The following is a 27,327-nucleotide window of genomic DNA, read 5'->3' as shown; positions in this document are numbered from 1 at the left end:
CATGTTATGTAACAATACTATAAAACGAAATGGTAATGTGAGAAACCTGATTTTAAGTGCTGTAAGTGATATTAAAGTGATCTACATAAAGGAAGAAAATGTTGGTTTAAGGTCATGGAAAGGCACAGCATGTTTTAGTTTTATAATATTCCAAACATGGTCTGAAAGCAATGTTCCCCAGACCTAGGGTTGTAATAATCCTCATTACTACCCTGGCAATTTGTAATCCTGGAGTCTTAATGATATATTTTTTTTTACTGAGCTATTTATTTCAATAGATTAGTAAGGCAACAATTTATTAAACAGGTTGAGGATAACCTAGCATAAAATGCCGCATTTACTGAGCATCTTTAAACCTTTAAAAGACAGTATATATCTGAAACCAAAAGCCCACAGCTGACAACAATTAAAAAATACAATAAATACAACAACTCAAAACAAACTTTACAGAAAGGATAAAGATTAATTAGAGTAGAAAAATGAAGGTTCAGTTGCAATAGAATAGAAATAAAAAAATAAAAATTAAATTCAGGATGTCCTAAGGTTTCTTTATTGAAGGGGACCCAGCCTTATGTCATCTTAATTTTAGTAACATTTACTGAGAGCTGTATTGAAAGAAATAATTATTTAGTCTTCTAGGCAGACTTCAAAATCCACTCTCGAGTTGTAATGTAGTTCAAACCAAAAGCACTAAAGTTGGGTTAAGGCATCTCTGCTTAAAAAACAATCAATCAATAGCCACATCCTTAAATCTAATTCCAGCTCTAATGCCACTGATCCAGTTACACACACTGGTTTCAGTTTAAATCTCCTCAAGGCCAGTAAAGCCATAAGGATTGTTCTATGAAGGCAGATAAATTATTCAAAATAATGTTTTTTTGCCATTTTGCCATGATGTGGCCTGCTTTCTCGTAACTAAATTCTATGAGGTTTATTCTCAATTTATCAATCTTCCTGTCTAGTCTTAAAAGTAATCTTTATAAGCCAAAGCCAACCTTTATTTTATCGTTACCTTTATTTACATGACCTTTCAAAACAAGAACATATTTGTCAGATTCAAGCAGTGATTCTGGAGCCCTAACCTCCAAGAGTTTTGTTTTGAGAGCAGGTGGCTTTTCTGTTACCAGAAAGAACGTCTACATGTAACCATTTTTGAACCCTGAATACATAGTTATAACAAATTCGGCCAGTCAAAGGTACTGTAGAAATGTTGCTCTAGAAATAAATTACAGTGGAGTTTGGTTGTATCACATACTACAATGAAGGTTCATCAGCCTTTAAAGCTGTTATAAACTGTCAACAAAAGAAAAAACTATATTCTTTTTAACTTATGTCTTGCAGTAGTCAAAGGCATCAAAGCTTTTATAGATCTCTTTTACTCTTTCTTTAGCACAGGTTTGGTAAAAAGCACACTTGTTACAGGCTCTCTCAAGAATAATAAACCTTCACAGCATGGGAAATCATGGGAGTCTAGTTCCTTCTTCCATTGAGTCCAGGTGTTCCCACTTTTGAGAGATTGGTCTCGTATAGGCACGGCCCTGAATGCTAAATGCTAAATGCTCTTTAGAGCAGAACTAGATATGTCATCTTTCTAGTGCAGACTGCTGTGTGATCTGGGTAGAAAACAATTTTCAACCAGTACAACAGGATTTGCTATATGGGAATTTTGCTTTTCCATGCCAAATGACAATCTGCAGAAACAACTCAGTGTGCCACCATCCTCTTCTGAACTAGTCTAGTAAACTCACTATCACAGATTCTGTGCTAATTTATAAAATGAAGAATTTAGCTTTTAGTCATCTAACGAGGTACGTTGATTGAATGCGAGAACACACTCTTCCTTTCACGAACCAAAAAAGTAGCACAGAAAATGTTAACTCTGCTGGCATTTCACCTACGGTATATTTCGTATTGTTCCAGAAACCATACTAATGTACTCTGAAAAGTCGATGTAGTGGGTTTGAATAGATCTGTTTAGTACATCTGTATAGACATCTGTAGTGCACAAAAGCAAATCCTGGTGTTTAATGACATCAGTCATTAAATGTGCTGGATTTGTAGACAGAATGTGACCAGAAAAACGCCTTTCAAAACATCAATTGTCAGCCTTCTTTACAATGCCCTGTAAAATGTGGTAGGAGTAGCTTTAAAAGAAAATCATGTACTTCATGGAGGTTTCAGGACTCGATAGAAAACCAAGAATGTTATCCCCAGCTACCGGGTTTGTTAGGCAGTCCTAGACTTGAATATATTACCATTGATCCCTGGAGCATAAACAGACCTGACAGGACCTAGCAGAGGAGAGAGAGCCAAGAGGAGGGGAGGGCCACTGCTGATTCACACTGGATTAAATAGGTAACCTGTGCTGCTGTAAAATGGCTCTGTTACCACTGTCACAACTCGCGCGGAATTAGAGCAGAGAGGGAACAAAGCCTTCAGAGCCAACGTACTGTACATGTAGGTGCTGCAGGAACAGGCAGCAGGGACATGTCTTCTGTTTTGTATCCTGGGGAGCATGGTATCCCCAAAGAAATCCTTCTGGTTTGGCTGCAGAAGCAGGAGCAGCTCCATCAAGGTGAGTCTGGCCTGATTGGGTCGTGAAGTTCTCACTCAGCAAAGTTCTTATGCTTCAGCAGTGCGTACAGTACCTCACATCTGTCAGTCTGCACAATGATGACCTGTGTGCCGAGGAAACAGACCAAGAATGTCCACGCTTAGCCTTCTTGTTTTCTGTGTAGCCTTTCAAGCTGTGTCATCTGCAATTCTTTTGGTTTAGAATGGTAGAAATAACACAGACAGATTAAAGTGCAACACCACCACTCAAGCCAAAAAAGTAAAGATGGACAGACAAGAAGTGTTATTTTTGCTTGTTAGGCAAGATAAAGTAACTTCAGCGACTGAAACATACTGTAGTACAAGGTCCAGTCCAATGTATTAGCCATGGTTAAGTGGCCTTTATCATCTCCTGGACTGTTGGACTTTGTGCTATTTTTAAATCAATGTGTTTTCAAAAATTAGATCTGTGAGTGTTGCACTACTTTGCTTCTGTTTAGGATGTAAATACAGAGTAGTTACTGACCTGTAATCAGAGTATTACTGCTGGTTAGCATGCATGTTAAATAGAAAAGGTTCACTGGTAATGTGCTGTATTTTAAATGTTTCAGTAAAGACAAAAATGGGCTTTTTTTAGGTACCTGTATTTCACTGAAAAAGAAAAGGCAACCATAAAAATGTCCAAAGAAACAACAACTTAAAAAGAATGGGGGTTTGGGATCAGTGTGGTAATCTCGAGTCCGTCTCATATATTATTTTAAGGAAACCTCACATTGAGGCTAGGAGAATGTCAACTGAAGAGGAGAAGGAAGTGTTGTTTTATGACAGACAACACAGTACAACCACATTGAAATAGAATTCCACAGCTAGCATTGTACATGTCCCTGACATTGCACACTCCCAGCATCCAGTCATAAAACACTATTCACATTTTCTGCAAGGGAACAAGTATGATTTATGACTGTAAGAAATAAAAAAAAATCAATATTGAGGTGAGTGAGTTCCGATCTTTAAGCACTATGGAATCTTAAAAGATAAATAGGACAGATTGTACAAGAAGAAAACAGTATTCTCCACGCCAAGCTATTTTTTTACTGAAAAAGATATAATTCTCACACTTAACAAGTTTTTGACTCTTGAGTTGGCTTGGGGTCCCAGTGTGAATCCATGGTTCATAACCATGACCAGACAGGCTTTGCATTTGGCTGGACGCTCACTGAAGACCTGCTAGGAGCTGAACACCTACTTCCTTTGACTGGTGTTAATTTTGAGCTCTCATCTTTGCAGAGGCCTTGGGAGTAACCCAATGCTTGCAATGTCCAAAAAACTTCCATGAGAAATGCCATTCTTTGGTGCACACTGCTCTGTTTTATTGCAACAGTCAGCCAAGGTCTCAACTCAGATGATCTTGTCAACTTTATTGGTCCTTACTGCCCGCTGCTTTTATTCAAAATGACTTAGATTTATACCGGGGGATATTTTACAGAAGCAGTCTGAGTGAAGTATCATGCTAATTAATACAACAGCAATGCCTCACTCCATCTGAACACACAGTTACAGGTCCGGTTAACCTACTGTACATCCAAACTAAGCGTCAGTTTCAAGGGACTCCTGAACGGTACTCAAACTTATCCGACTGCTTTACTGCTAAAATATGTTCATTGGCTTGGGGTAATGTTATACACTATACAGTATACCTGTAATACATATTTAACTTATAGCCCTGCCTAATGTTTACAAGCGTTATTTTGCATAGTCTTGTCAATAACAATTTACAATCTAAAATTTGATTCAAGTGGCATTGCCTGCAAATTTACTTTTACAGTTACTTTATTTGACGTCATTTAAAAAAAAAAAAGAGATCCTTTTTGTAAGCAAATGACCACATTGCAACAGCATGGGACACCTCGCAAACAAAATCGTACAGATGCTGCATCTCATTCATTGGTGTTTACGACACCAGACAACAGGCTCAAAACACGAGCAGCGCCTTCTGAGCAGCTCTCCAGTGCCTGACTTTTTCTTGCTGGTTAATAGGATTCCAATTGGCTTTAAGCCTTTCAAAACCTGTTTAAAAATTTCCAGTAAGCGGAGAAAGAAGCAACGGTAAATGGATTAAGTGGTTTGTCTGATGTCTTAATTGTTCTTATTTAAAGATATCTTTTATCAAATGGGTGTGTTAAAGGTTATTGAAATTTCAGTTAGTATCTGCTTGTATAGGTAATGTCCAATAGATGGTTCCTTGTATGATTCAGAGGAAAGTATTTGTGGTAGTTATACCTCATTTTTGCAGTAAGTTCTATAGTTTTAGTGGGGATTTATATTTTACTACTGTACATTTATTGGAAGAAGAACTACTGACTTTGGGTACCCTTTTCTTTCTTTGATGATTTTGTATTCTGAGCAACACTGGCATAGGCCAGGAGCTCATTGTAAATGTTTTTTTCCTGGATATTATCATCATTATCATCAACAACACAGGCATACATCACGATTGTGTATTATGTAAGCATACTCTATGCACGGTTCAGTCTGAAAGCCCTCCATCTTTTCTTTGGCCTTGGGTAAAGGCTAAGTTCACTGGAACAGAGGTACAGGCTCATGCACCAGAGATTAATGACCTGATTTTGTTAACTGGCATTGCCAGTTTGCAGGCCACTGATTTGTAAACCCCATTATTCAATTCCAAATGTCGTGCATATTAAGATCCCATTTTCCACACGCATCTGCTTGTGTCCACCCCTCTGACGTCAGTAACTTTTCCACTAACAACTGCACAACTACTCAGGTCAATAAGATATGGTACAATAACAGTAAGGTTGTAAACATGAGCAAACCATCTCATCCAACAATTTCTATTTCCAGAAACTTGTATAGTTGGGGAGTACCAGCACATTTGTATTAATCACAAGGGATAATGTGGAGCTGAGGAGAGATTAAAAAGGGGAGCATTCTTCGATTTATTCCCAATAGCTTGTAGACTTTCTAATGTGATATTAATTCGATATAATGATGCTTGATCTGTTGTATTGGAGATGTTTGGTTGCAAGTGTATGGATCACAAATACAACCATGAAAATTGTTTTACAGAAGTCATCTAGGATATGGAAACGCATGGGAAAACAGGTACATTTCAAGTATATTTTGGGGGTTAGCAATGAGATCTTTGCCTATTGCCAGCATTTCACATTTATTTTTTGAATACTATAATAAGGTTTCTTATTGTATCTCCTACAGAACTCCTACAAAGAAAAATCCTACAGTATTTTAGAGAATGTCCATATAGATTCTTACAAACATCCTATGGAGTCGCTTCACAAATCACATAAGCAAAATAGTGCAGGACCCTTTCTCAGAAAGCAAAGAGATTCCTGCAGGAGCCCTGCCAAAGTCCAGAATTTTCTGCATCATGCCAGATGAAAGCTCGTTAAATATCTCTTCAAAGACACACATAGGTGTCACTTTTGAACTGTGTATCTCTTAACACCAGACCTTGTTCATATCTCCATGCAATGCTGATTCAGTCCCTCAGTATTATCTAATCCCAATTAATTAAGAACTGAGAATTATTCAGATGTTATTGCGGAATTATTTACTGCCACAACTACCAACAACCAAGCAACTAACAAACATTTTGAGAACAGTTTAATCTTTGAAACAAGCAAAACGTAAAACAAATACAGTATACAGTATGTCCTGCTCCCTTGTGGCCAAGGTTAATTTGACATTGTCACAAAGGTTAATCCAAATCTCAGTGCTCCCTTCAGCACTGAAGGAACAAAAGTTTAACAAAACTGGTATGGAATTCCTAAGTGAGACTGTGATATCCTACAGCCCAACATACACAGTCTGTTTCCTGTGTATAACAACAATCATACAGTATACTATCTGGTCTTAGTTCCAAAGTTATGTTTTATTACAATTTTCGTTATTATTGCAATAGCAATACTTTAAACACGCATCTTTCACCACTGATGATAACACTCATAAACGGTTATTCTCCGACAGCGTTTTGGTTTATAGCATCCAGCTAATTTTAGCCTTCATTCATCAAATCCTTATACACACAAAGTGTTTCGCATCTGTGGAAAAAATCAACAGGAAAGAGACACAGACGGATGTGTTCTTCGGACTGAACGGAATCAGTTCCTTGATCTTTTGCTCTCCAGCTTGTGTTCTTTATATCCTGCCACTACGGTGTCCGGACGCGCGTTCAATACAAAGAGAATATGTCAAGTTCTCGCAGTGGTCTGTACAGTACTTCTCTGTAACAACGTTACATATTTGCAAGATGAACTTGGACCGTTTCCCGGTCGTGTCAATCACAGTCGTTTTAATGTACTCAAGTGCCCAGAAGCCTCACCGTTTAACTGACGATATCTCCTCTTTCGAGGCAATCTGCAGCTTTATGAAAAGGTTTTTAATTGATGTTTATGGTTCACAGCGCCAAATTAAAGAGATTCTCTAAGACAACGTGAACTTGTATTTTGAATTGAGGACACCAGCTTTAAATGTAGAGGTCTATACGTAATTCTAATAGCAATACGCCTATATTCGATTTTCTTTTCTTATTGTTAAAATCTTTCATACGCTTTTACGCGGTTAAAATTCAAGCTAATATAGTCAGGATTTATTGGAATATGAAATTATTAGGTAGATCTGGTAGCTTGACATATACTGTACGCAGATAAAGGCTTTTGTACGTATTACAATTAAGTTCATATTCGTCAGCCAATTGTTGAAATTTTTGTACACTACATACAGTACAGTATATTTGAAAATGAATACTGAAAAACAGTTCCAACTTTTCTTTGGAACGGTTATTACTCAAAATGTTTAATAAACCGAGAGCATCAGACTGAATTAAAACATGACAGCTAGTCAGTTGGCAAGCATATATCACAGCTTGTATCATGTAGGTATTTCATCGCAGTGTACTCCAATTTATAAATGTGACCAGTTAATGGGATATTAACGATTACACACGAGATGGGAGGTCACAGCTTTGCTTGATCTGCGTGCGCTTATTTCTCACTAAATTTCTGAAAGCAGAAATCTGTGGCTTTTCATTTTTTGTAGTAACAGCCCAAATATACTGAAACTGTGAAACTGAATATTGAAGAAATTTATTTTAATATTTCGCAGAGATTTTCTCTTTCTGATCCGTATTATTCATTCTTGTTTAAGAAGCTTAAGGGGCAACTTACATTTAAATGAAGTACAGTACAACATCCTCCAATATCCATGAATATTAAAACCTACGGAAAAGAGAAAAGCGTGAGATGTACAATACACTTTGCATTACGTACTGTATGTCATACAAACTCGCACTTCAGTAAAAATACTGTTCAAGTTCTTTCGTATTGTTGTATTATCATTTTATAGCATCAGCCTGTTTTTTCTCAATGATGTCTTACGTAAAATACGCTCCTTTCCATTTACACAATCTTTCACCTGGGATTCGGGTGCAATCCCTGACCAGACAGCGCGAAGTATTTGTATTTACGTGCCATTTTCGGAACACTGTGAGCTAAGAAAAGAAGTAGCTCAAAATATAATCTAAATCCTCTTATTGGGAAATCTTGGAAAGAAACGCAGGGTCACAGTGAGGAATGAAAGTGAATGTCTCCGCTGTGAACAATAGGTTGAGAACAAAGTACACTACGTATAATATTTAAAAACATAGACAACTATTGAATAGGTGACAGTAGACATACAGTAACAGAAACTGCATCCCATCTCATGTATTTTTAAATACGTTTAAGAACTTTCTAACCACCCAACTACAGTATGCAATATTGTAGCTATCCACAGATCGAGTGTTGTTAATAAAAACGTATGAGGTAAACAATCACCAAAACTTCTCTAAACCTGTGTTGCAAAAGGTCTGCTTAAATAAATGTCTTAATCGCGAAGTTTTCGAGTTCTAATTTTTCCATCGTGTTTAAAGCGCCGTCGTGTGAACACATTATTCAGCAGTGCTCTTCTCAGAAACTATAACAACCTTAAGCATAAGCTGTTTTCTACAACTGCTACTATTTATACAAAAAAAAAACCTTAACAGCAACTTCCAACAACGACCAAACTGATAACGTTGAGGCTGCTTTTATCATGGACAGTACGAGGTTTATTTGTAACGTATAACGTAAATAACACACACTTAAATCCAAAATTTGTACGGCGTTTAAGACTGGCTTGAGGCTTTAACCGTTTTGGTTTGTTTTATTTTTTTGACAATACACAGTCTTGTCCTTCAACTAATTACGTAAATGGACAGGAGCTGTCAGGAGACAATAACTATTCCCTAATAGAATTTGCCCTCAAGTGCAATTTAATTTTCTCCGTGCCCTCTCGTGAGGTTCCCCCTCTCTCCCAACGTAGTTGCTTACAGAGAACTGAAGAAAAAGCGCTCTGACATTGATGCTTCGGCCTTCTGCTCTCGATTGTGTGTATGCATTTCTTTTCGTACAAAATAAAAAAACGCGTCTACAAAATCCGAGTTAAGAAGGAAATGACCAGTGGCAGGATTGCCCGGATCCACCGCACCTGCTTGTGCTGTGCAATCAAAGAAATTAACAGCTCAAAAGCCGCCTGAAGAATAGGTAGGTTTCCACGGATAAACACTCTTCACCTGCAAGTGATTTAGTAAGTGAAAATTTACAATAAGTGCTAACAATGACGGATGTTCCCAAAAGGTAGCGAAAACGTACTGTAATCTGTTTATTAACACAAATATACGACACTTTTTGCTAAACTGTTATTCATTAGCGTTGAACGTTTATTAGGAGGGTGTATAGGGTATATATGTCATTGTATTATGAGGAATATACAGCTGGTAAACAGAACAGCGGGTACAGAATGAGCAGCTCTCGCTTTTGAAAATCCGAGCGCGGTAGTTCCGAAATGTAGTGTACTTGCTTCCAGCGCCGCCTCTACTGAAGTGGGCGCTGTGCGCGGTTATTTTGAGGATTATTTAAGAAACTTAATAAATATCACTTCACTTTATAAAAAATACTGTACACGGATGTTTTAAGTACATAGTATGCTAATGAGAAAAAAATATTATTAGTGTTTAGCAGTTTGATACAACTCGCTAAAAACAAAAATATAGCACCTAGCATTATTACAATAAGCGTTTGACCTAAAATTATTCCGGTTATATTATTTTTAGAACTCGTTGCTTTTGCTATTATCTTGATTTAACACAATTTAGAAAAAAATGGGTGGTTCTGAAAAAATAATATACTTCATATTGCCGTGTCTCCGCTTGAGATGATAATTGCAAATGCTTTGCTCTGGCTAGGGGCATAATACATCTTCACTAATTTCCTGCTGTTGCATGTGCAGTTACTGCAAGATGAGATTCGTCCCATTCACAAATTTCGAGGTTACAGTGGATAGATTGTTGAGATGTAGAGAATCAAATAATGTAATCACTGAATATATATCGAGAATGTTTAAAAACAAAAAACAATAGATGTAAATTGTAAATAGGCCTGTATACTCTGGTTAAAGTAATGCCTAATCCGATCCTAGTTTTGGCGTTAAAATAACAATTACATTAACAATGACTGAAAATAGTTCAGCATCTCTTCTAAATGCTAAATATAACAGTACCGTGTTAAAAAGTTGCTTAAAACACACATTAATGTAATTCAATATTGCAAAATCGCTCTTGTGTTAGCTGTTAGATCTTTTTAATACAGAAAAATTGCCAGCCCAGAATTGATTATAATTGACAAATTTTCTATTGTCTGGTCGCCGCATGAAAAGATTTTAAATAAATAACAAAAAAGTAGTCGATCACGACACCAAGACACACTCTTAAGCTCCTCTCTGCCCTGATAAACGCTGGCACAACTCCCATGGGACTGAAAAACCGACAGGGAAGACGAATGGGGGAGGTCTTGAGACACATGCAGATAAAAGAAACCATTAAGACCCCTCGAGAGCATGCACTTGTTGGCATATTGAGAATGGAGAGTAAAATCTGTTTTTTTTATTATTTTTAATTTAATCACAAATCTTAATCTAATGATCGGATTAACCCTCCTAAACAAAGTCATGCATGAATCCAAAGGATGCGGAGACAAAAGGATTCTTGAACATATATTCTGAGACACAAAAAAGGACAACAAGGAGCTTCTTATCCCACTGACCTCTTGGTTTTTTGGAAACCGTATATCGTATATTCTTCTGTGTACTCAGGTGTGCGTTTGTCAGACCTCACTCAGTTTGAAGGATCAATTCAATTGAGCAGTTCGATCTTTGTTGAACGCAAAAGATTCGTTGTCAAGACGTTAATATTAAAATATTTTTTTATTCTATTCAGATTTCCATTCTTAGGAGAATGTTCTTAACAGACTCTTAATCTTAATAAAAAGCAACATTTTGAAATGCTGATTTGAGCCGTTCACTAAATACGCACTTAAAGGAACTCCCCCGACACCCACCCCCTTTTAAAGAATGAAGTGTATATTTTGATAAATTATCTTTCCTTGGTGCTGTGGTATATAGCTCTTGCCATTAGAGGTAAACTAATTTAGCTGTCATTTGCATACATAACACAAATGAAAATCGCTAGCTTCTTGGTTAAGGTTATGGTGCACTATATCATGTAGTTAGGGGGCATACAAATCCACTGTTTAGTGTTTTAAGTTTTAAGATTTTACTATTTTGTGCTTTTGAATTTTATGTTCATTGCAATGGTGAATTATATAATCAACTGAAGGTAAATTTAACATGAAGGCCTACTGCATGGCTTAAGGGCAGGTTTCAAGTGTAGACTGAATGTAGTCTTGGACTTAATCCTAGGAATTTCTTGTTTTAAAGGACTGGGCTGGTAATATGAAGTACAATTAAAGTATGTTTTCTAAAGGGGGTCTATCTGCACCTAACCAGTTTAGAAGACCAAGAGGTAGTCATTAATATTCCCACACTAACTCCTCTAGGTCATTTTTCTAATCGTCTTGAACACTCTCCCAAGGGTCATGGTCAGAGCAAGCTTCTAGTTTTGCACATAAAGGAAAAAAAAGGTTGCTGTCTAAGACGAAAAGGTTATTCTCTGGAAGACCTGAAGGGTTTGGAATTAGCCCATGTCTGCATGTCTGGTTTCAGTTGAAATATGGATTAAATTTAGGGATGTCATCATAAACTCCATTTATAGATATGCTTTAAATTTTGGGAGGAACCCAGTGTGATGGTAAATGAACAGCCAGTATGTGATATTCTCTGTGATCTTATGGGGCATAAAAAGAATTAAAGGTACATCTAACTTGCCTATAGTTTCCAGAGCACAGCAACTGCCCTAGCAAATGTTCCAATTAAAAGCTCCATCTAAGCTAAAGGTCTCCAACTCTGGTCCTGGAGACCTCTGGTAAATGTACTTATACAGGAGGTCACCTGTTTCTAAGGATTGCCAACACCTGTTAATATACTGATGAAATGTGTTAATAAAAAAATAATCAAAATCATTTTGGCCTTTGAGAGACTAAGGGTATCAGATTGTGGTTCCAAATGAACTCTAACATATTTAGTTTAACATATCACTTGCTTAATTGATCATAATGAAATTGTTTCAAGTTTTTAAAAGGTGGGTTATAAAGCCTCCTGAACCGGGCTTGGAAAACTTTGAACGAGCCACAGACGCAAACCTCCAACCATCTTTTCACAAATTAAACCATATATACAGTACTTTAGGATAAAGATGATTTAGGAAGAAAGAGGGTAACTGAACGCGAACAGCAAATCATAAATGGTTAGATTCACAGAATTAATTAGGTGTGATTATAGGTTTAGGATGGGAACTGTCCAATTAAGCGATGATTGTAATGTTTAAAAAAGTACACAGAAGAAAATTTCTTAGGGATGCCTGTAGGAGGTTCATAACTCCTCACTTCTGTTCTACATAATATTGTGTACATACTAGAAGTACTAGTACATAGTAGAAGTATTGTGATGTTCATTCCCTTTGGTCAAGCTGGTGGAGTTTTGTGGTGAAGATAAATTAACTCAGTTCAATTTAAAAGACGACCAGACAAAAACGCTTGTGTTTGCCTGTCAATTTATAGTCCACATTTGAAACTAAAAGATAAGAGATAGAAACATGACAACCCTCTTTATCTTGATTGCGTAGTTTCTTTGAAAGTGACAGGGATTTTTGGCATCACCTGACCCGTCACCTGAGTGGAGATGTTTTTTTTTTGAGGAGCCTTGTTTTAAGGTTCATTCTTCCCTTGAAAGTGTAGTGGGCTTTTAAACAAATGCTTTGGGACTTCATCACCCATTCATTTTCTCCCACTTCTTCCAATTCAGGGTTGTGGTGGAGCTGGAGCCTATTTCAGTAAGCAATTGAAGCAAGACTGGGCTCACACTGAATGGGACTGCAGTCCAGCACACAGATCACACAGTCACACCGGTCCAGTTTCCTCAAAAGCCAATTAAACTTCCCGGTATGTTTTTGGACTGTGGGAGGAAACCCACACAAACATGGGGAGATCATACAAAACTCCATGCAGATAGCACCCCAGGTCTGGAGTTGAACCCAGGGCCCTAGAACTGCAAAGTAGCAATGCTAACAACTGCGCCACAATGCTGCCTGGGATTTCATCATGTTCAGTCCAAATTCTCACTTCTTGGCATCAGGATATTTTCCAACCTGTCAACCACTATGCCCACAGACATTGTTCCCACCACCCTGATTTGCAGGAATGCTGGCCAATGTGGACTTTGTACTATGTTCTGCTGAATCAAGAATAAGCTTTTTCAGTAGGTTTAACAAAACAATGGGAACCTTAAAATGATAAACCCAGATAACATTCTTATTATTGCTTACACTTATATAGCGCTTTTCTTGACACTCCACTCAAAGCGCTTAACAGGTAATGGGAACTCCCCTCCACCACCACCAATGTGCAGCATCCACCTGGATGATGCGACGGCAGCCATAGTGCACCAGAACACTCACCACACATCAGCTATCTGTGTGGAGGAGAATAGAGTAATGAAGCCAATTCATAGAGGGGGGTTATTAGGAGGCCATGATTGGTAAGGGCCAATGGGAAATTTTGGCCAGTACACCGGGGTTACACCCCTACTCTTTTCGAGAAACGCCCTGGGATTTTTAATGACCACAGAGTGTCAGGGCCTCGGTTTTACATCTCATCCGAAGGACGGCGCCTGTTTACACCACAATTTGACCATGTATTCTGTCAAAAAACAGTTTCCACTATGCCATCAATAGAGTAGACGTGAGCTAGATCTCTAGATGCTGTGCACTGTCATTCCATAATGCTTCTAATTATTGTGTTTAATAACTTTAAGTTTAAAGATAACAGGCATCGCTGAGCTCTTCGGACTCAGCATCCACAGCATGACAAGACATTTCCTTTCTTATTCCTTAAAGCCTATTGTATAAGGATTTGCCACCTTTCCTCATCCCTGATAATTGTTGCAGCACCAGCATGAAAAAGCTACAGATGATGGTGAAGAAGGAATCATTTGTATAGTAAAGGAAACAAGAGAGTGTTTAATACTCAGAACAGGAGGAACATCTTTACACAAAGGATTGTGGGAGTGTGAAACATTTTTACCCATATTGTTGAAGCTGTTATCCTGGTTTCCTTCAAGAAACAATTATGCAGGATCCTCAGATCAATCTCCTTTAAGCAAACAAGCAGTCCTGATGGGTAGACTGACTCTTCTTTTTTGTAAACTTTCTTGAACTATTATATTCTTATAAAAATGATTAAACTATCCTTCTGATCTTTAAGTTTCAGCTGTCATGTTCATCTCTTTCCTCCAGAAACCTCATTATGCCTCGAATAGACTGTGAAACAGAATCCCATCGTTTCTTTACAGCTTAAAGTACACTCAACACTGGGCTAACTCACATGGTTTGGCACTAAGAAGGTTCAGGAACCAAGGTACAAGATTTCAAGCAGGACCCATGTGCGTAAATGCCAACTGTATCAGCCAATTCAATATGTAGTCATACAAGGAGATGCCACAAATGCCTTAAAACACCAGTGATCCTTTAGAATATGAAGAATTGATAGGCTGCAGTTTTTGGTGTTTAAGACATGGGAATAATTATTTTAGGGGTGCATATACAGTATCTATAATACTGTACATACATAGTATATATGTGTTTCGGAGGGTATTATATACAGTATGCTTATAATCTACTAGCAATTATAATCCCCCTCCAAAAAATAAGAACAATAAAAAGGTCCACACCAGAGCACAATGACTTATTGGACCAGAAATTCTGGTTACTGTAGTGTTACAGTAAGTGGACTAAGAAGTGTCTCCTGGATGGGACCCTGGTTCATCACAGGGTTACCCCCAATTATGCTTTTTTCCTCTTATGCTGCTGGGTTTGCTGTGGACTTTTAATAAAGTCCAGAGGCCTGGCCATTACTTTATGCTATGCGCACATCAGAAACAATAAAATGGATATAGCAGTGATCAGTTTAGCAACTGCTTTGAGTGGTATAGTCTCCTTAGGTTTTTATTGTTCCTCTTACATGTAAAACAATAAAAAAAATAATTTGTGTTAGATCGCATTTTTAAAGGGTTTTAAAAAGATGATTGTGTTGCCATTGAAATACCATCTATTTTGCATTTACATATCATAATTATTTATTTCATTCATTCCTTGTATTTATTTAGTACTTGTCCTCCCAAAGGATCTGAAAGTGTTTTACAACTAGCAGGAGACAATCTGCCCCCCTCTTGCCCCCGGGGGTGGCCAGCAGCCCCAATACACTTCAGACCAGGTGGGGAAGTTGAAAATTATTTTTCACCAAGTGAATTAGGGAGGTGCATGCTGTTTTCTAAATGTGCTCAATCTGCAAGGACCTTGAGTTAATGACTTGTTCGAATGACAGCACCTTCTATAACGCAGTGTTCTGGGTCACCCTAATGGGGCCTTGGTTTGGGAGCTCAGACAAGATTAGGCAACAAGGTGATAAAGCTGCTGCCCATTTTAACGAGTGCTCATTTGATATGAATATATTGATCCGTATTTTTAGGAGAGGATTGGGAAGTGTTCTTCTATGAGAAATATATGAACTGCAATTGGTGATTGTTGGTCATAAATATACAGTAGACCAGGCTCACTGCTGTACCAGATGTGAAATCCCTGTCCAGCCAATTGTCTGGCAAAACATCACAGAACAAGCTTTTCCTTTAAAACCTGTGTGGGCACATGTGTATTGGCCATTGACTTTTACTGATGAGATTTGTGTATTGTAAGTGTATCAGGGGGAGGAGTACAAACTGTGGTCAACTAGAATGACAGATATCAGCAGAGACATCAATGAACCCTGACATTGAAGTATTAGATCTAATTAGAAGTGGCTAGGTCAACTACAGTGGCCTAAGACAGCCCTCTGCCTGTGTTATTGCTCACACGTTCATCATTATCCTGCTGGTTACTATTATGGAGGTTTTCAATGAAATCTCTTGTCAGAGCAGACCATGCTGAAAGCATTAAAAAGCACACATGGAAATTAAAGCACCATAAAATACATTAAGGAAGAAGTTTCATAATGGCTTTATCACTGAACTCATGGTGTCATCTTTAAAGAGGGAAGATGATGGTGGATGCAGAAAATGTTGAACAAGTTATCTTTAAAGAGAAAGTCAGCTGTTGGAAGCCTGAAAGATTTAGAATGCTACCACATACTGTAATAGTTATATGCTAACGCTTGTCATGTTAATAATCATGACATTTTAACATACATTCAATCATTATAGAACAGCACCTCTGCTACTTTAAAACAATATTTCAAACAATAATATACTTGGTAACGTATTATATCATAGTATTGTTTGAAGGCAGAGGTGTTCATGTTGTTGTTATAATATCATATGTCTGTACATTAGACCTTCATATGTACTAACTTTTTTCTGTTTATGTAGAAATACGAATTAGCTTTGTATATTTTATTTATGCTTATACAATACATTACAATCTGTGGTCCTTTACACATAACGAAACCAATGCAAATGTTCAAAGCTGAAAAAAAAAACGTTTAATTACCAGTCGTGCAAAACATTGATAAAAAAAACGTTTAGGTTCATTTCTCTCACCTATACAGTATATAGCTCTTTTTATGATTAATGTCTAATAATTGTTTGGTTATAACTCTTGTTTTCTAATAAAATCGCCGATTTTCAAACGTATTTTCATACACTCAACACTTTAATTTAGGCCTATTCGATACTCGCTATGAAAGATGATTTTACAGGGGACGTTGGTATTGGTATAGACTCTATAGAGTATTATGTTTTAGACATTAACAATTCTTAGTGCAAATGGATTGCTTCTTTTACCAAAGGGTAATTGAATTAGTAAGGGTTGTTTTGTGCATTATAAATTAAATATAACAATTCTGAGAGAGTAATAATTTAAGAATGTTAAATTTGTAAGACACCTTTGGACAATTTGCCACACAAAATACAAATCCCCTACAGTAATAGCAAGTACTGTAAAATGACAGATGGTTTGTAGCGTTATCAAAATTTAGTCGAATAATTTGCTTTCACCTACAAATAGTAGGCCTAATAATAGTGTCATGTTATTGGAAGGCTTATTTTTAAATAAATTCAAATCACTGATAATTATCTATTTGTCCGAAATGTATTACGCATGGAAGGGCTACAAATGTGAGTAGTCGTACAATGTACTGTCGATAATTCAGATTTTTTGTCGATTGAATTTACTAAACCAAAGTCTGGTTTGAAGTCTTGTACCTGAACATCTTAATATTTAGAACTAGAACAGATGTCTGCTTACAATCTATTCTTAAATCCGGGGCTTGACATCTCTATCGAACAACTGAAAACAGGTGTTGAATAAGGACGTACTGTAGCTGTATTGAGTATACTGTACATATGAGATCCAGGAAAATTACTGAGATAAAAATGCTCTGAAATACTATCCTCACTCTGAAAGCACGAAACTTTCGAATGCCTACCCACCTCTCAGCCTCTCTCCGTTCCTCACCCTATATTTCGTACTGGTTTTAGTTTTTGGAAGCGCCTTTTATAGAACAGTAAATTCAGTTGTTGTTTTGTTTACTTCATACACATATACAGTGCACGGCTATACTTCTGCATCGTTATCATCGTCACTATCATCATCATCATCTCCATCATCATTCAGTCTTGCTTATCTAAGGGTGTTAAATAAGTTCCCCTTCACAGCACAATTATATTTCCTTCTACTTTCTGTAGCCTATATGCTGAGAAAATGATCAAGTTCACAATTGCATTACAGTAAAAATTAAATGTTATTTGCATTAATGACCCAACACATATAGTCTAACCTTCCCAAAGATACAAATGAAAGAGAGACTGTCCTTTAACAGATGGCTTCTGCATAACGAGATGGTGGGATTTTATGAAATAGCAGTGCTCCGAGGAAAGACCCACAGCCCGTCCTTTTCACGTTTCTCAATGGGACGAGAGGAATAGGGCGCCAGAATGGTTGACCCTAATCTGGTTCGCCTTCCGCCTTTTATTAATAGTAATTTAAATTCATTCAGAAAAAATGCTGTTGGTTCCTTTGTCGGTAGAGGTGATGTAGTGATTAAAAGCTATTTTAAATGGTCTCTTCTTCCGCCCGGTGCAGTAAATATACTGTACACCAGGTAAAGTGATAACGTTGTCAGTTATTTCCGTGTAATTAGACATAAAGCAGTACTTGATTTCTGATTATGAGTGAACGTTGGACTCTTACTGGAAAATATAGGTCGGATTTAGCGATTCATTTGCAAGAGATGATAATATAGGTGAGAAAGTATGCATTAAAAATACGTCGCAGTTGCGATAAGAAACTCGATAATTTTCCAGTACCCCAATGCTAACCCTTAATTTTGGACATATATATATATAATTTAAAAAATCAGACTTTCTGCAATTGGAAGATTTTTAACAATGCACCCTAATCATTATTATATAATTACAAAATTTTATTTGAGGAAGTATACGGTTTGCACCCCCTACCCGATTTTTATTTATGTCATCATTAAGCTGATTATTAATTTATTTCATATCCGCTCTTACATGTCAAAGTACTGATATACAAAAAATATTACCAGTGACTTACATCTGAGATAGACTGACAAACACACAAGCCGGTGAAACGTCTTCCTAATTAGCAGATGCTACAGGCATTTACGCATGCTGAAATACACAGTACTTGTACTTTCCTAAATAATCTGTGAGTATGTTATACTTGGTGATTAATGTAAAGTGAATTATTGTTTCGTGGTGTCAATTAAAATGACTTGAAAAGAAAAATTGAATAAGAATTTTAAAATAGTATTTTTGGCGAAAGACTCAAATTTGGGGTCTTCCATAATATTTTAGATATTATACATTTTATATAATTATATCAACATGGTGTCTGGAAATGAGAGACTATTAATATGATTTCCAAATCCGTAAGAAAGGTCTCATAAATATTACAAAATACTGTTAAAATAATTTAGGTAACACGTGGCAATGTATACAATACATATTATGTGTATACCGTAATTACTTTTAATAATCAATGTATTTAACGAAAGCAGCCAAACAAGCTGTGTACTACTGTATATGGCTGTATCAGTAACTGTAACGGCATAAATAAACTCACTAAGTGTATCAATACTTTGCTTGCAAGTCCAATAATGACTCATAAACAAATGAAGCTGTACTAAAGATGTACCTGTCTAATGAATGCAATACTGTGTATGAACAGACTATACTTTTAAAATCATTCTAAGTTAAGATTTCAACATAGCATGTTTTCTATTCTGTTATATAATACTTATGAAATATGCCCACAATAGAAAAAAAAACAATACAATCATCATAATTCATGTTTTTTAAATACCTTTGCAAGGATTCATTCAAATAAAGAAAGAAAAGATATAGTATAGACCCACTGGAGGCCACACTTAGGTTCAAAGCAGGCGTATAGCCGTTGACACCTTTGCTCTTTCCAGAGACATAGTACAGAGAGGAGTAGGAATATTTGTTTAATTCAAGACGGTTGCTTTCCATGTAATGACGTTTAACTGAGAGCAATGTAGAGTGTCTCCGCCGATCCTTGAAGAGAATTGGATGCGAAAACGGAGTTCATTTAGCTTGAACTACGAACTCTCCGGTGGGAATATTTTATCTGAGACCAGTCGGTCGGCTACCAGATGGAAATGAAGACTGTCAGGATAAACAGTCAGGCTTTTAAACAAGTTAAGGCAGGCTATGGGCTTCTAGCAAACTGTTTTTAATCATAATAATAGATAATATTCTTCGAAATTCTCGAAAAATACTAATTATTGGCAGATTACCAAATTTTAGGTTCCTCTTAGAAATATTGCATCTCATATTCATGTGAAGATACACAATTGCTTTTTAAAATAGCCCGAGAGGTAGCAGAAGAAATCTTAAAAGGTTTTATCTTCATTCAATTAAAGTCCACGTAATACTCCGATAATTCCATTATTGTAATTGTTACCATTTTGTATGCTTTGATTGGTAAGCCTCTTTTTAACAGTTTTTTTCTTTGTTGCAGTTAAAAGTACATTCTGCAAAATTCTTTCAAACGCGCTGTGATCCAAGCTATTATTGTCTATAAAGAGTCACGTATTAAAACGAATCTCCCATGATACAAATTTCTAGACATCAACAAAGCAGTTGTGCGCAAATCGTAAGTCATGCAGCTGGTAAGTTCATGCAGCTCCAGGAAACTACTGTATGTCATTGGTGTGAAGCTCTAGGCCCTGTATTTATGGGCTAAACCCTACAAGGTGCTGCTTCCGTGTCACCCACCCCTACTCCCGAAACCCCTCCTTCTTTATTCTCACCTGTCGCCTACTAAGGGAACACTTCCGCCCACTTGTGGCAAACCCTGGGTTCCCATTGGCTTATGGGCGGGGCCTGTGGCTTTGGTGACGTCATGGTCGCCCCTGCAGTGTGAATGAATCAAGCTGCCTCCGATCCATACCAAAAGACCACAAGCAAGAACCCGCAGGCGCCGCGAATTTCCCAGGATAAAATTATCCCACGACTGCAAGATCGGGAAAACAACACGTATCTACGCTATAAGAGGGCCGTATCTGTGCATACTTTATATTTTTATTTTGATGTTCTCGCTAGAAGAACTCTTCATCCCTTGCTTATAATTGCTGTTGCCTTTTAAACATATTTTTTGGGGGGAACACAATGATGCAAAGTGCAGCTGCACTAGCAGCAGAGAGTCCAGCTAAGGGTCTTCCAGAGCTGCTTGGAGTGCCAATGCAACGTAAGGAATTTTCTTCCTTTTTATTGATTAATTAATAAAGCAACTGGCAGACATACGGTTTGAAATGCTGCAGAGCACTGCGAGGGAATCGTAGCTTTTAATTAAACCGCACAGGCAAAATGAAGGAAGAAGAAATGGATGGAGACAGTAGGATTTTGTGTTATGCGTATATATACAGTATGTAAACGTGTTCTTTGATGTGGGGTTTATATGTGCATACGCAAATGTACATACAGTACATTCTTAGGCTCTTCGGATTAAAGCCCTCCAAAGCTAGAGTGGTGAATGTTAGTATTTTGTGTCTTACTTTTTCTGATATATATATATATGGGTGTGTATGTATGTGTTTGTGCTATCTGGGGATTTTTGAATTACGTTCTTATCTGTGTGTGCAAGGATACTTCTATCATGTGTCAAGCTTGTGGTCAAGTTATGCCCTTCGCTACTGTGTTGGATCTCCGTCAGTCGCTAGGTTGGTACTGTACATTGTAAAGGAAGGATTAATTGTGACACTTGTTCACTAATCCACTCTCTCTGCTCTATGACACAATTCTGTAAATAACAGAGAGTTCATTATGTCTTTGCGGGCTTTCCTCGCTTCTCCCTATAGCTGACCCCCAGCTGTCATGAGCGACAAATCCCAAATGTTGCAGTTTTAACTGTTGTTTTACTGTTACTGGCAATAATGTTTCATGCTGTATCGGCCTTCCACAGACCTGCATTAGAAACTTAGTCATAAACACAAAGTAGGTGACTAACAGCATTTCAGCATTTCACCTGAAGAAGGCTCCACGGCCAAAACGTTGTTTTCTTTTTCTTTTCAGCATGAAATAAACCTATTGCTTGTTCCTTTGCGACTAACAGCATTGACGACTTTAAAGTTTAAAACTAACAACAGCATTTTTAATCTCCTCTCTGTATTATTAATTAATTGTGAGTTAAGAAGAAGATCTTTGCTGTTTAATACTGTTATTTCATAAAGTAATATAGAAATTTGATTTAATAAACAGTATTATTTTCAATAATAATAAAATTAATTCAAAATGAAATTTCAATATTGTTTAGTCTACTATGAAATACCTCCTATAACTTAAATATAAACTCTACAAACTAACTCTCACGTAAGTAAAAAAGAGGTCTTTAGAAATATACAACATATTAAATTATATTTAATTGAATAAAAAGGTGAAAAACAACATGCATATAGGATGTTAGACTGAAACGAGACATATAAGCTCTTACAAATATTTTCAGAAAATTATTGCTTTGCCGAAAAAGAAAAAAATGCCATTAAGGGAATACATTTTCAGTAAATCTCCATTAGATTCGAAGTAAAGAAATACTTATTATCTTCACATCTGCTCTTTATTTGCGAGATGTTAATCTACTTCATAATCTGATCACACAATCAAGATGAAGCTTGTTTCAGATACATTCTCGGTCTAATTATAAATCTTCGACCCATTCCTTCTGTAGTCAAGAAATGAGGTTTATTTTGATTTACTGCGAAATAGGACTTTGCTTTCAAAATAATCATTTCATAAGTAAGTTAATTCCATTCTTTGGTTTACCTTCCACTTAATTTTTAAGCATGCGGTTAAGAGACCACTAACTGTTCACATGCGCCTTGCATTTCAAGCAGAGTATACCGGGAATCTACCAATACTGATATTGATTTATATTAGCATTTTATTATTTAACTGGATCTATTTGTAATAGTACAGCATATTATAAATGTTGTGCAGGAGACTATTCTTCATTGGTAATATTATAAAATAAACCAGTAATGTATGTACTAATATACTAAAAATTAAATATGATTATTCACTCTTTTGTTGAACATATTTTGTACAATGTACCCTAAACATATATAAAAAAGTAAACCCTCGGGCTCCGGTATATACTGTATATATACATGTACAAATTCTATCTGAAAATATCCACTCATTAAAACTGCAGCATACTGACTTTTGTCAAATGTGAAAAACTGTTAGAATTCGTGTTCTAAATTGTTATATGTACATTTTTAGTTTACAAATTACTTCTCTATACGAACTATGAAAAACGGTTGTTAAAACAGTTACATGACAAATAGTCGTCATATCTTTCGTCTTCTTTCGTTTTTCGTCTTCTTCTGTTACGTAAAATTTAACAATAATTAGCTGGAAATATAGATACACGAATATTATTATCAGCAGAAGAATTGCATTTGGACCTTTTTATTATTATTTGTATTAACCAATAGAACTAATGTAATTTTACTCAAAATATACCACGCGTTTGATATTATGTTTTACAACGCCCCCGAGAACTGTTGCAATACTAATAGCAACAATAATAATAGTGATACTTTTTCGAAAAAAGAAATACTGAAACTACGATTATGTTTAGAATATTCTGACCGTTACAAAATATATTCTTAAATATTTTTACTGCTTTTGAAATATTTAATCATTTATAAACATGTTAACCTTAATCTATAAACATGTTTTTTATAATAAATATTGAACCTTATGGTTTTAACACTCATTCTCTTCTAACAAAACCTACAAATGAGTTAGAATTGACAAACTCGTAGTTTCGTAGAACTGACTTCGTAGTTTCAAATATCCAAGGTCCATTGTAATGTGGTCTCGGGCTCTCTCTTGTCTGGAATTTATATGTTATATTTTGAGCCTTTCAAAGACATTGTTTTCAGTGTTGTGCACATTGCATCCGTTTTGAAAGAGAGTTCGTGGAATGCGCCCAGATTACGGTTCATTGTGGCGCTGAGTCGAATGTCAGTAGAAAGTGGAATACAGGTGTCAGGTTTCTGGTCGGCGCGTCGCCGTGAAGTAACAACAGATTTTTGAAGCTTTAAGGCCTCAAGTCCCAGGTGAACTGAGGTTATCTACAGTACAATGGACATTAGGCTACGTCAGCAGACCGGTGAGGATACCCAAACCCGTGTGGGATTCTTCAAGACGAGAATCCAGAGACTGAAGCAAACGAGAGCTAGACAGTAGAACAGGTCTAAGTCGCTCTGGCGAGGGAGGAAATGGGAACTTTACAGAGGTCAGTAACTCTGTTGGTTTATAGAACTTTGACGGCGCTGTCCATTCAGCACCTCGCCGGGAGTTTTGTCCTTTAAGAAAACACATCCAGAAATCGTAAGGCAACGGCTTTTATTGCAATATGAAACAATATTTCACAATGTTTTTCACAATTTCAAATGGGACATGAGGCTTAAAAATACAATAAGAAACAGCTGTCCGTCAGAAACTGGCATTATTAATATGGCCTAATGTGTACAGTATATGCAGTCCCTCCTCATCGGAATAGCATGCATGGAGTTCCTTTCCACTTATAAATTGAAGTCGTAATTTCTTCTAAGCGAAGCCTTTCACCAATGGTATTCCGATTTCAGATTTATGACATTTTAGCGTGTGTTGATATGCAACGCAATGTTTATTCAATTTATTTTAAAAGTGTAGACTCACATTTTAAATGAGTTGTGAAGCAAGTAAAAAGCATTATTGATTAACTTGAAAAACGCCCGACCTGCTGTAAGAGATGCGAGACAGTATAGTAGTTTCACTTGTTAGAACATGGAACATGAAGAGGCATTTTAAGCAGATATTGTATGTATCTTTAGAAAATAACAGGCGAACAGTGATTCGTTGACGTTTTCTAGGAATAGTTTAAGGGTTTTAACACAAACACCCAACATTGCGTTATCTAACAAGTATGTTTTTAACAGGGTTGTTAACAAAAGCAAGTTTCATTGCTGGATTTAAGCTACATAAAACTGCTCTTTAAAATTAAAATGTTAAAAAATATATTTTAATATACCATGTATTGTTTACAAAAAATGTCAAGCTTAAATATATTTTTTTTAATTGTTAATTTTTGAAAGTAACAGTACTCACATACACTACATTCAAATATTAGATTTTTTTTTAATACGAACTAAGCGATAGCCTGGTTTAACCTCAAACTCCTGCTTTGTTAGAGGTATAATATTGTAAGTTTAAACCATACAAACCGGTACTACACAATTCTGGGTTATGATTAGCAAACAAAAAATACACATTTTTATAAACACACCATTGTTGTTGTCGTCGTCATCACCGACATCGTTGCACAGCTTTTTTATTACGGCAAAAAATAATTTTGTAGTGTGGGAAAATTAGAAATTGTGTTTTCGATGTGTCGTTCATAACAAAACTAATGTAAGATCTTATTGCTGTCTTATTCGTAAACGGACAGTACGAGCCCATTTTAGTATTAATATTCAAATGTACTTTTCTATTATATATAACTACTTTGTATTTTATTGTTTTCAAAATCACCTGAGGTTTATATCGTGGTGTATATAGGTTTAGTTCACCTAAAATCTTGGTATGGCGGAAAACTGAGCAAAATACATAATTTAAAAGTTAAAAATATTAATTTTTATTTTTCTTACACTTTCAAAGCCGAACAGAAATATCATAAAAGAGTCATGTATTTTCTAAAATTATGGTATTGCCCATCGCTTACTGTACATACGTTTTCACTCCTGTTATTCTGTTCATCTACTGAATTACGCTCTACATTTTTCAGCTTTCAAAACTGTAAACACTTTCAAAATAATTTTCTGTGACCACGGAAAATGCTTATTTAACAGTCGGCTTTATCCAATGTGGCTACAGACAATGAACAATAACATTTTAATGCAGGACTATATAATACAGAGGAATGTAAACGAAAGGAACTAATATACTGTAGCATCAAATGATACTGCAACCAAAACAAAATGTTACAAAAATTAAAAATGCAGAGCTGTAGTGTACTGTTCACAGTAGGTGTAACAAAAGCAACAAAACACAGAAACTACAGTTACAGTAGAAATCAATCATACAGTCTAAGGGCGGACACTGGCCTTGAGGAAGTTTCCACCATAAAGGTAAAAGAGGAGATCGAGCGTATTGATTGCGATGGCAGTTACACAAAACATTAACTTGGTTTTGTGTTGAATTGTGTTGAGTTTAAGGGAGTTCCAGTCCACCTTTTGCGTTGAAATCGATGCTCTAGGTGGGTGACACTAGACCCAGTCCTTCAGCTCAGTCACCACGCAAGGCAACATGGGGGACGCTTTCGCGTGATCGATCTAGGATGGTCCACACGTGCTTAAAGGGGATTTCATACCAGGTGACCAGCCTGGCCCCAATTTCCTGCCCCTTTTTTGGTACGTGGGGTCCACTGGATGAGTGATTTAGAGCATATATTAGAAATATAGCTCTCTTTGGTCCATTGGATCCATTGTTGGACCTAAATCCATTGTTTTTTACTGACCCTTGTTTAATATTGCGTACATGGATGTCGAGGCTTCATGTAGTCTGTACATCTTATATGGATTCTGAAATCACCGGAATAGACGTATTGAAAGTCTAAGGGTTGGTTTCGTCAAATCAGTTCGTGTGAGAGTCTGGTCAAAACCGAAATCCATACTCCATGGTACAGATGTTATTACATTTAGACATGTGCCCCACAGTCAAACCTTAGACGTGGGACATCTCTAAGCTAAAATCTGTCAAAACGCCATTTAAACATTGATTTAATTTTATGATTAGGTGTATATGCCACGCATGCAATTAATTACAAACAGCCTAACAGCAAGCAGGAACTCTATGAATTAAAAAATGTAGGACAGTTTCATCTTTGTCATCCTCGTGAAAAAAAAAAAATCATCAAGCAATTGTACATGACAAGAAGGTTAATTGAGCAAAACCTACAGTACATGCAGACCACGAAATTCCCTCCAGAAGCAAATTCAATCTACTTTATGTTTTTAAGGTGTGAGCAAAACTGAATACGAAATTTTAAGTACTCTCATATACACAGTGCTTAGCGGAATGGCTTATTTAATATAGGCTGCAGTACTTGTATTAATTAAGATAGCTGTTCTTAAACTTTAACAGGGTTAGGTATTTGTTACAATAACGAGAACATCGCCAGGTTTTTCTTATATGTGTGCGTACTGTATACTGCACATTTACACATACCCACATACAGACGTTACTCCTGTACTTCCCAATAAACGTACTGTACACTGTAGAGTAAATGGTGAAAAAATGCTTTATTGATCAGTCCTTCATTTGCCAAAAACGTTAAGTTCAGAAGTAACTTTGCATAAAACTACCATTAATACAATGGAGTTTATACAGAAGAACACTGATTTTTGCTAATTGTTTTTTTTAATCACACTCAAAGTGTAAATCAGTAGAAAAATATGTTTTGGTCTTTAAAAAAAACGTGTGAGTCATTATTAGGAATAGATGCTGGTATTTCTATTATTTTCAGCTTCTGAAAAATCTCTAAATTATCGCGAGACACCGCTTATTTTCTTGAGTTACGGCGCACATTCACTGCAGGTAATACATAAACGTACACACATTTTCAGTGGCGAAACCTACACGTTTGATGATTCCAATATTTAATTTTGTGATATATAA

The 27,327-nt window shown here is 36.5% G+C and overlaps 1 protein-coding gene across 2 annotated transcripts in view; it reads left to right on the top strand.

The window, feature by feature from the left end:
- Positions 1–2,230: 2,230 nt before the first annotated feature.
- The window catches only part of lhx4 (LIM homeobox 4), a 51,829-nt gene continuing 26,732 nt past the window's right edge, over positions 2,231–27,327 (top strand). Inside the window, exon 1 of one of the 2 annotated variants that reach the window (XM_088598958.1) lies at positions 2,231–2,575. In XM_088598958.1, the coding sequence (XP_088455084.1) occupies positions 2,488–2,575 (88 nt within the window). In that variant the 5' untranslated portion in view covers positions 2,231–2,487. Of the gene's footprint in view, positions 2,576–20,569; positions 20,852–27,327 lie in introns of those variants that run through there. The other variant, XM_088598959.1, reaches the window with a different exon arrangement.

The sequence above is a fragment of the Lepisosteus platostomus genome, chromosome 11 (genome assembly GCF_059453375.1).
Source record: "Lepisosteus platostomus isolate fLepPlt1 chromosome 11, fLepPlt1.hap1, whole genome shotgun sequence".
Classification (NCBI taxonomy): Eukaryota; Metazoa; Chordata; class Actinopteri; order Semionotiformes; family Lepisosteidae; genus Lepisosteus; species Lepisosteus platostomus.
Note: the sequence above shows the minus strand (reverse complement) of the source record. Positions and strands in the feature narration are given on the sequence as shown.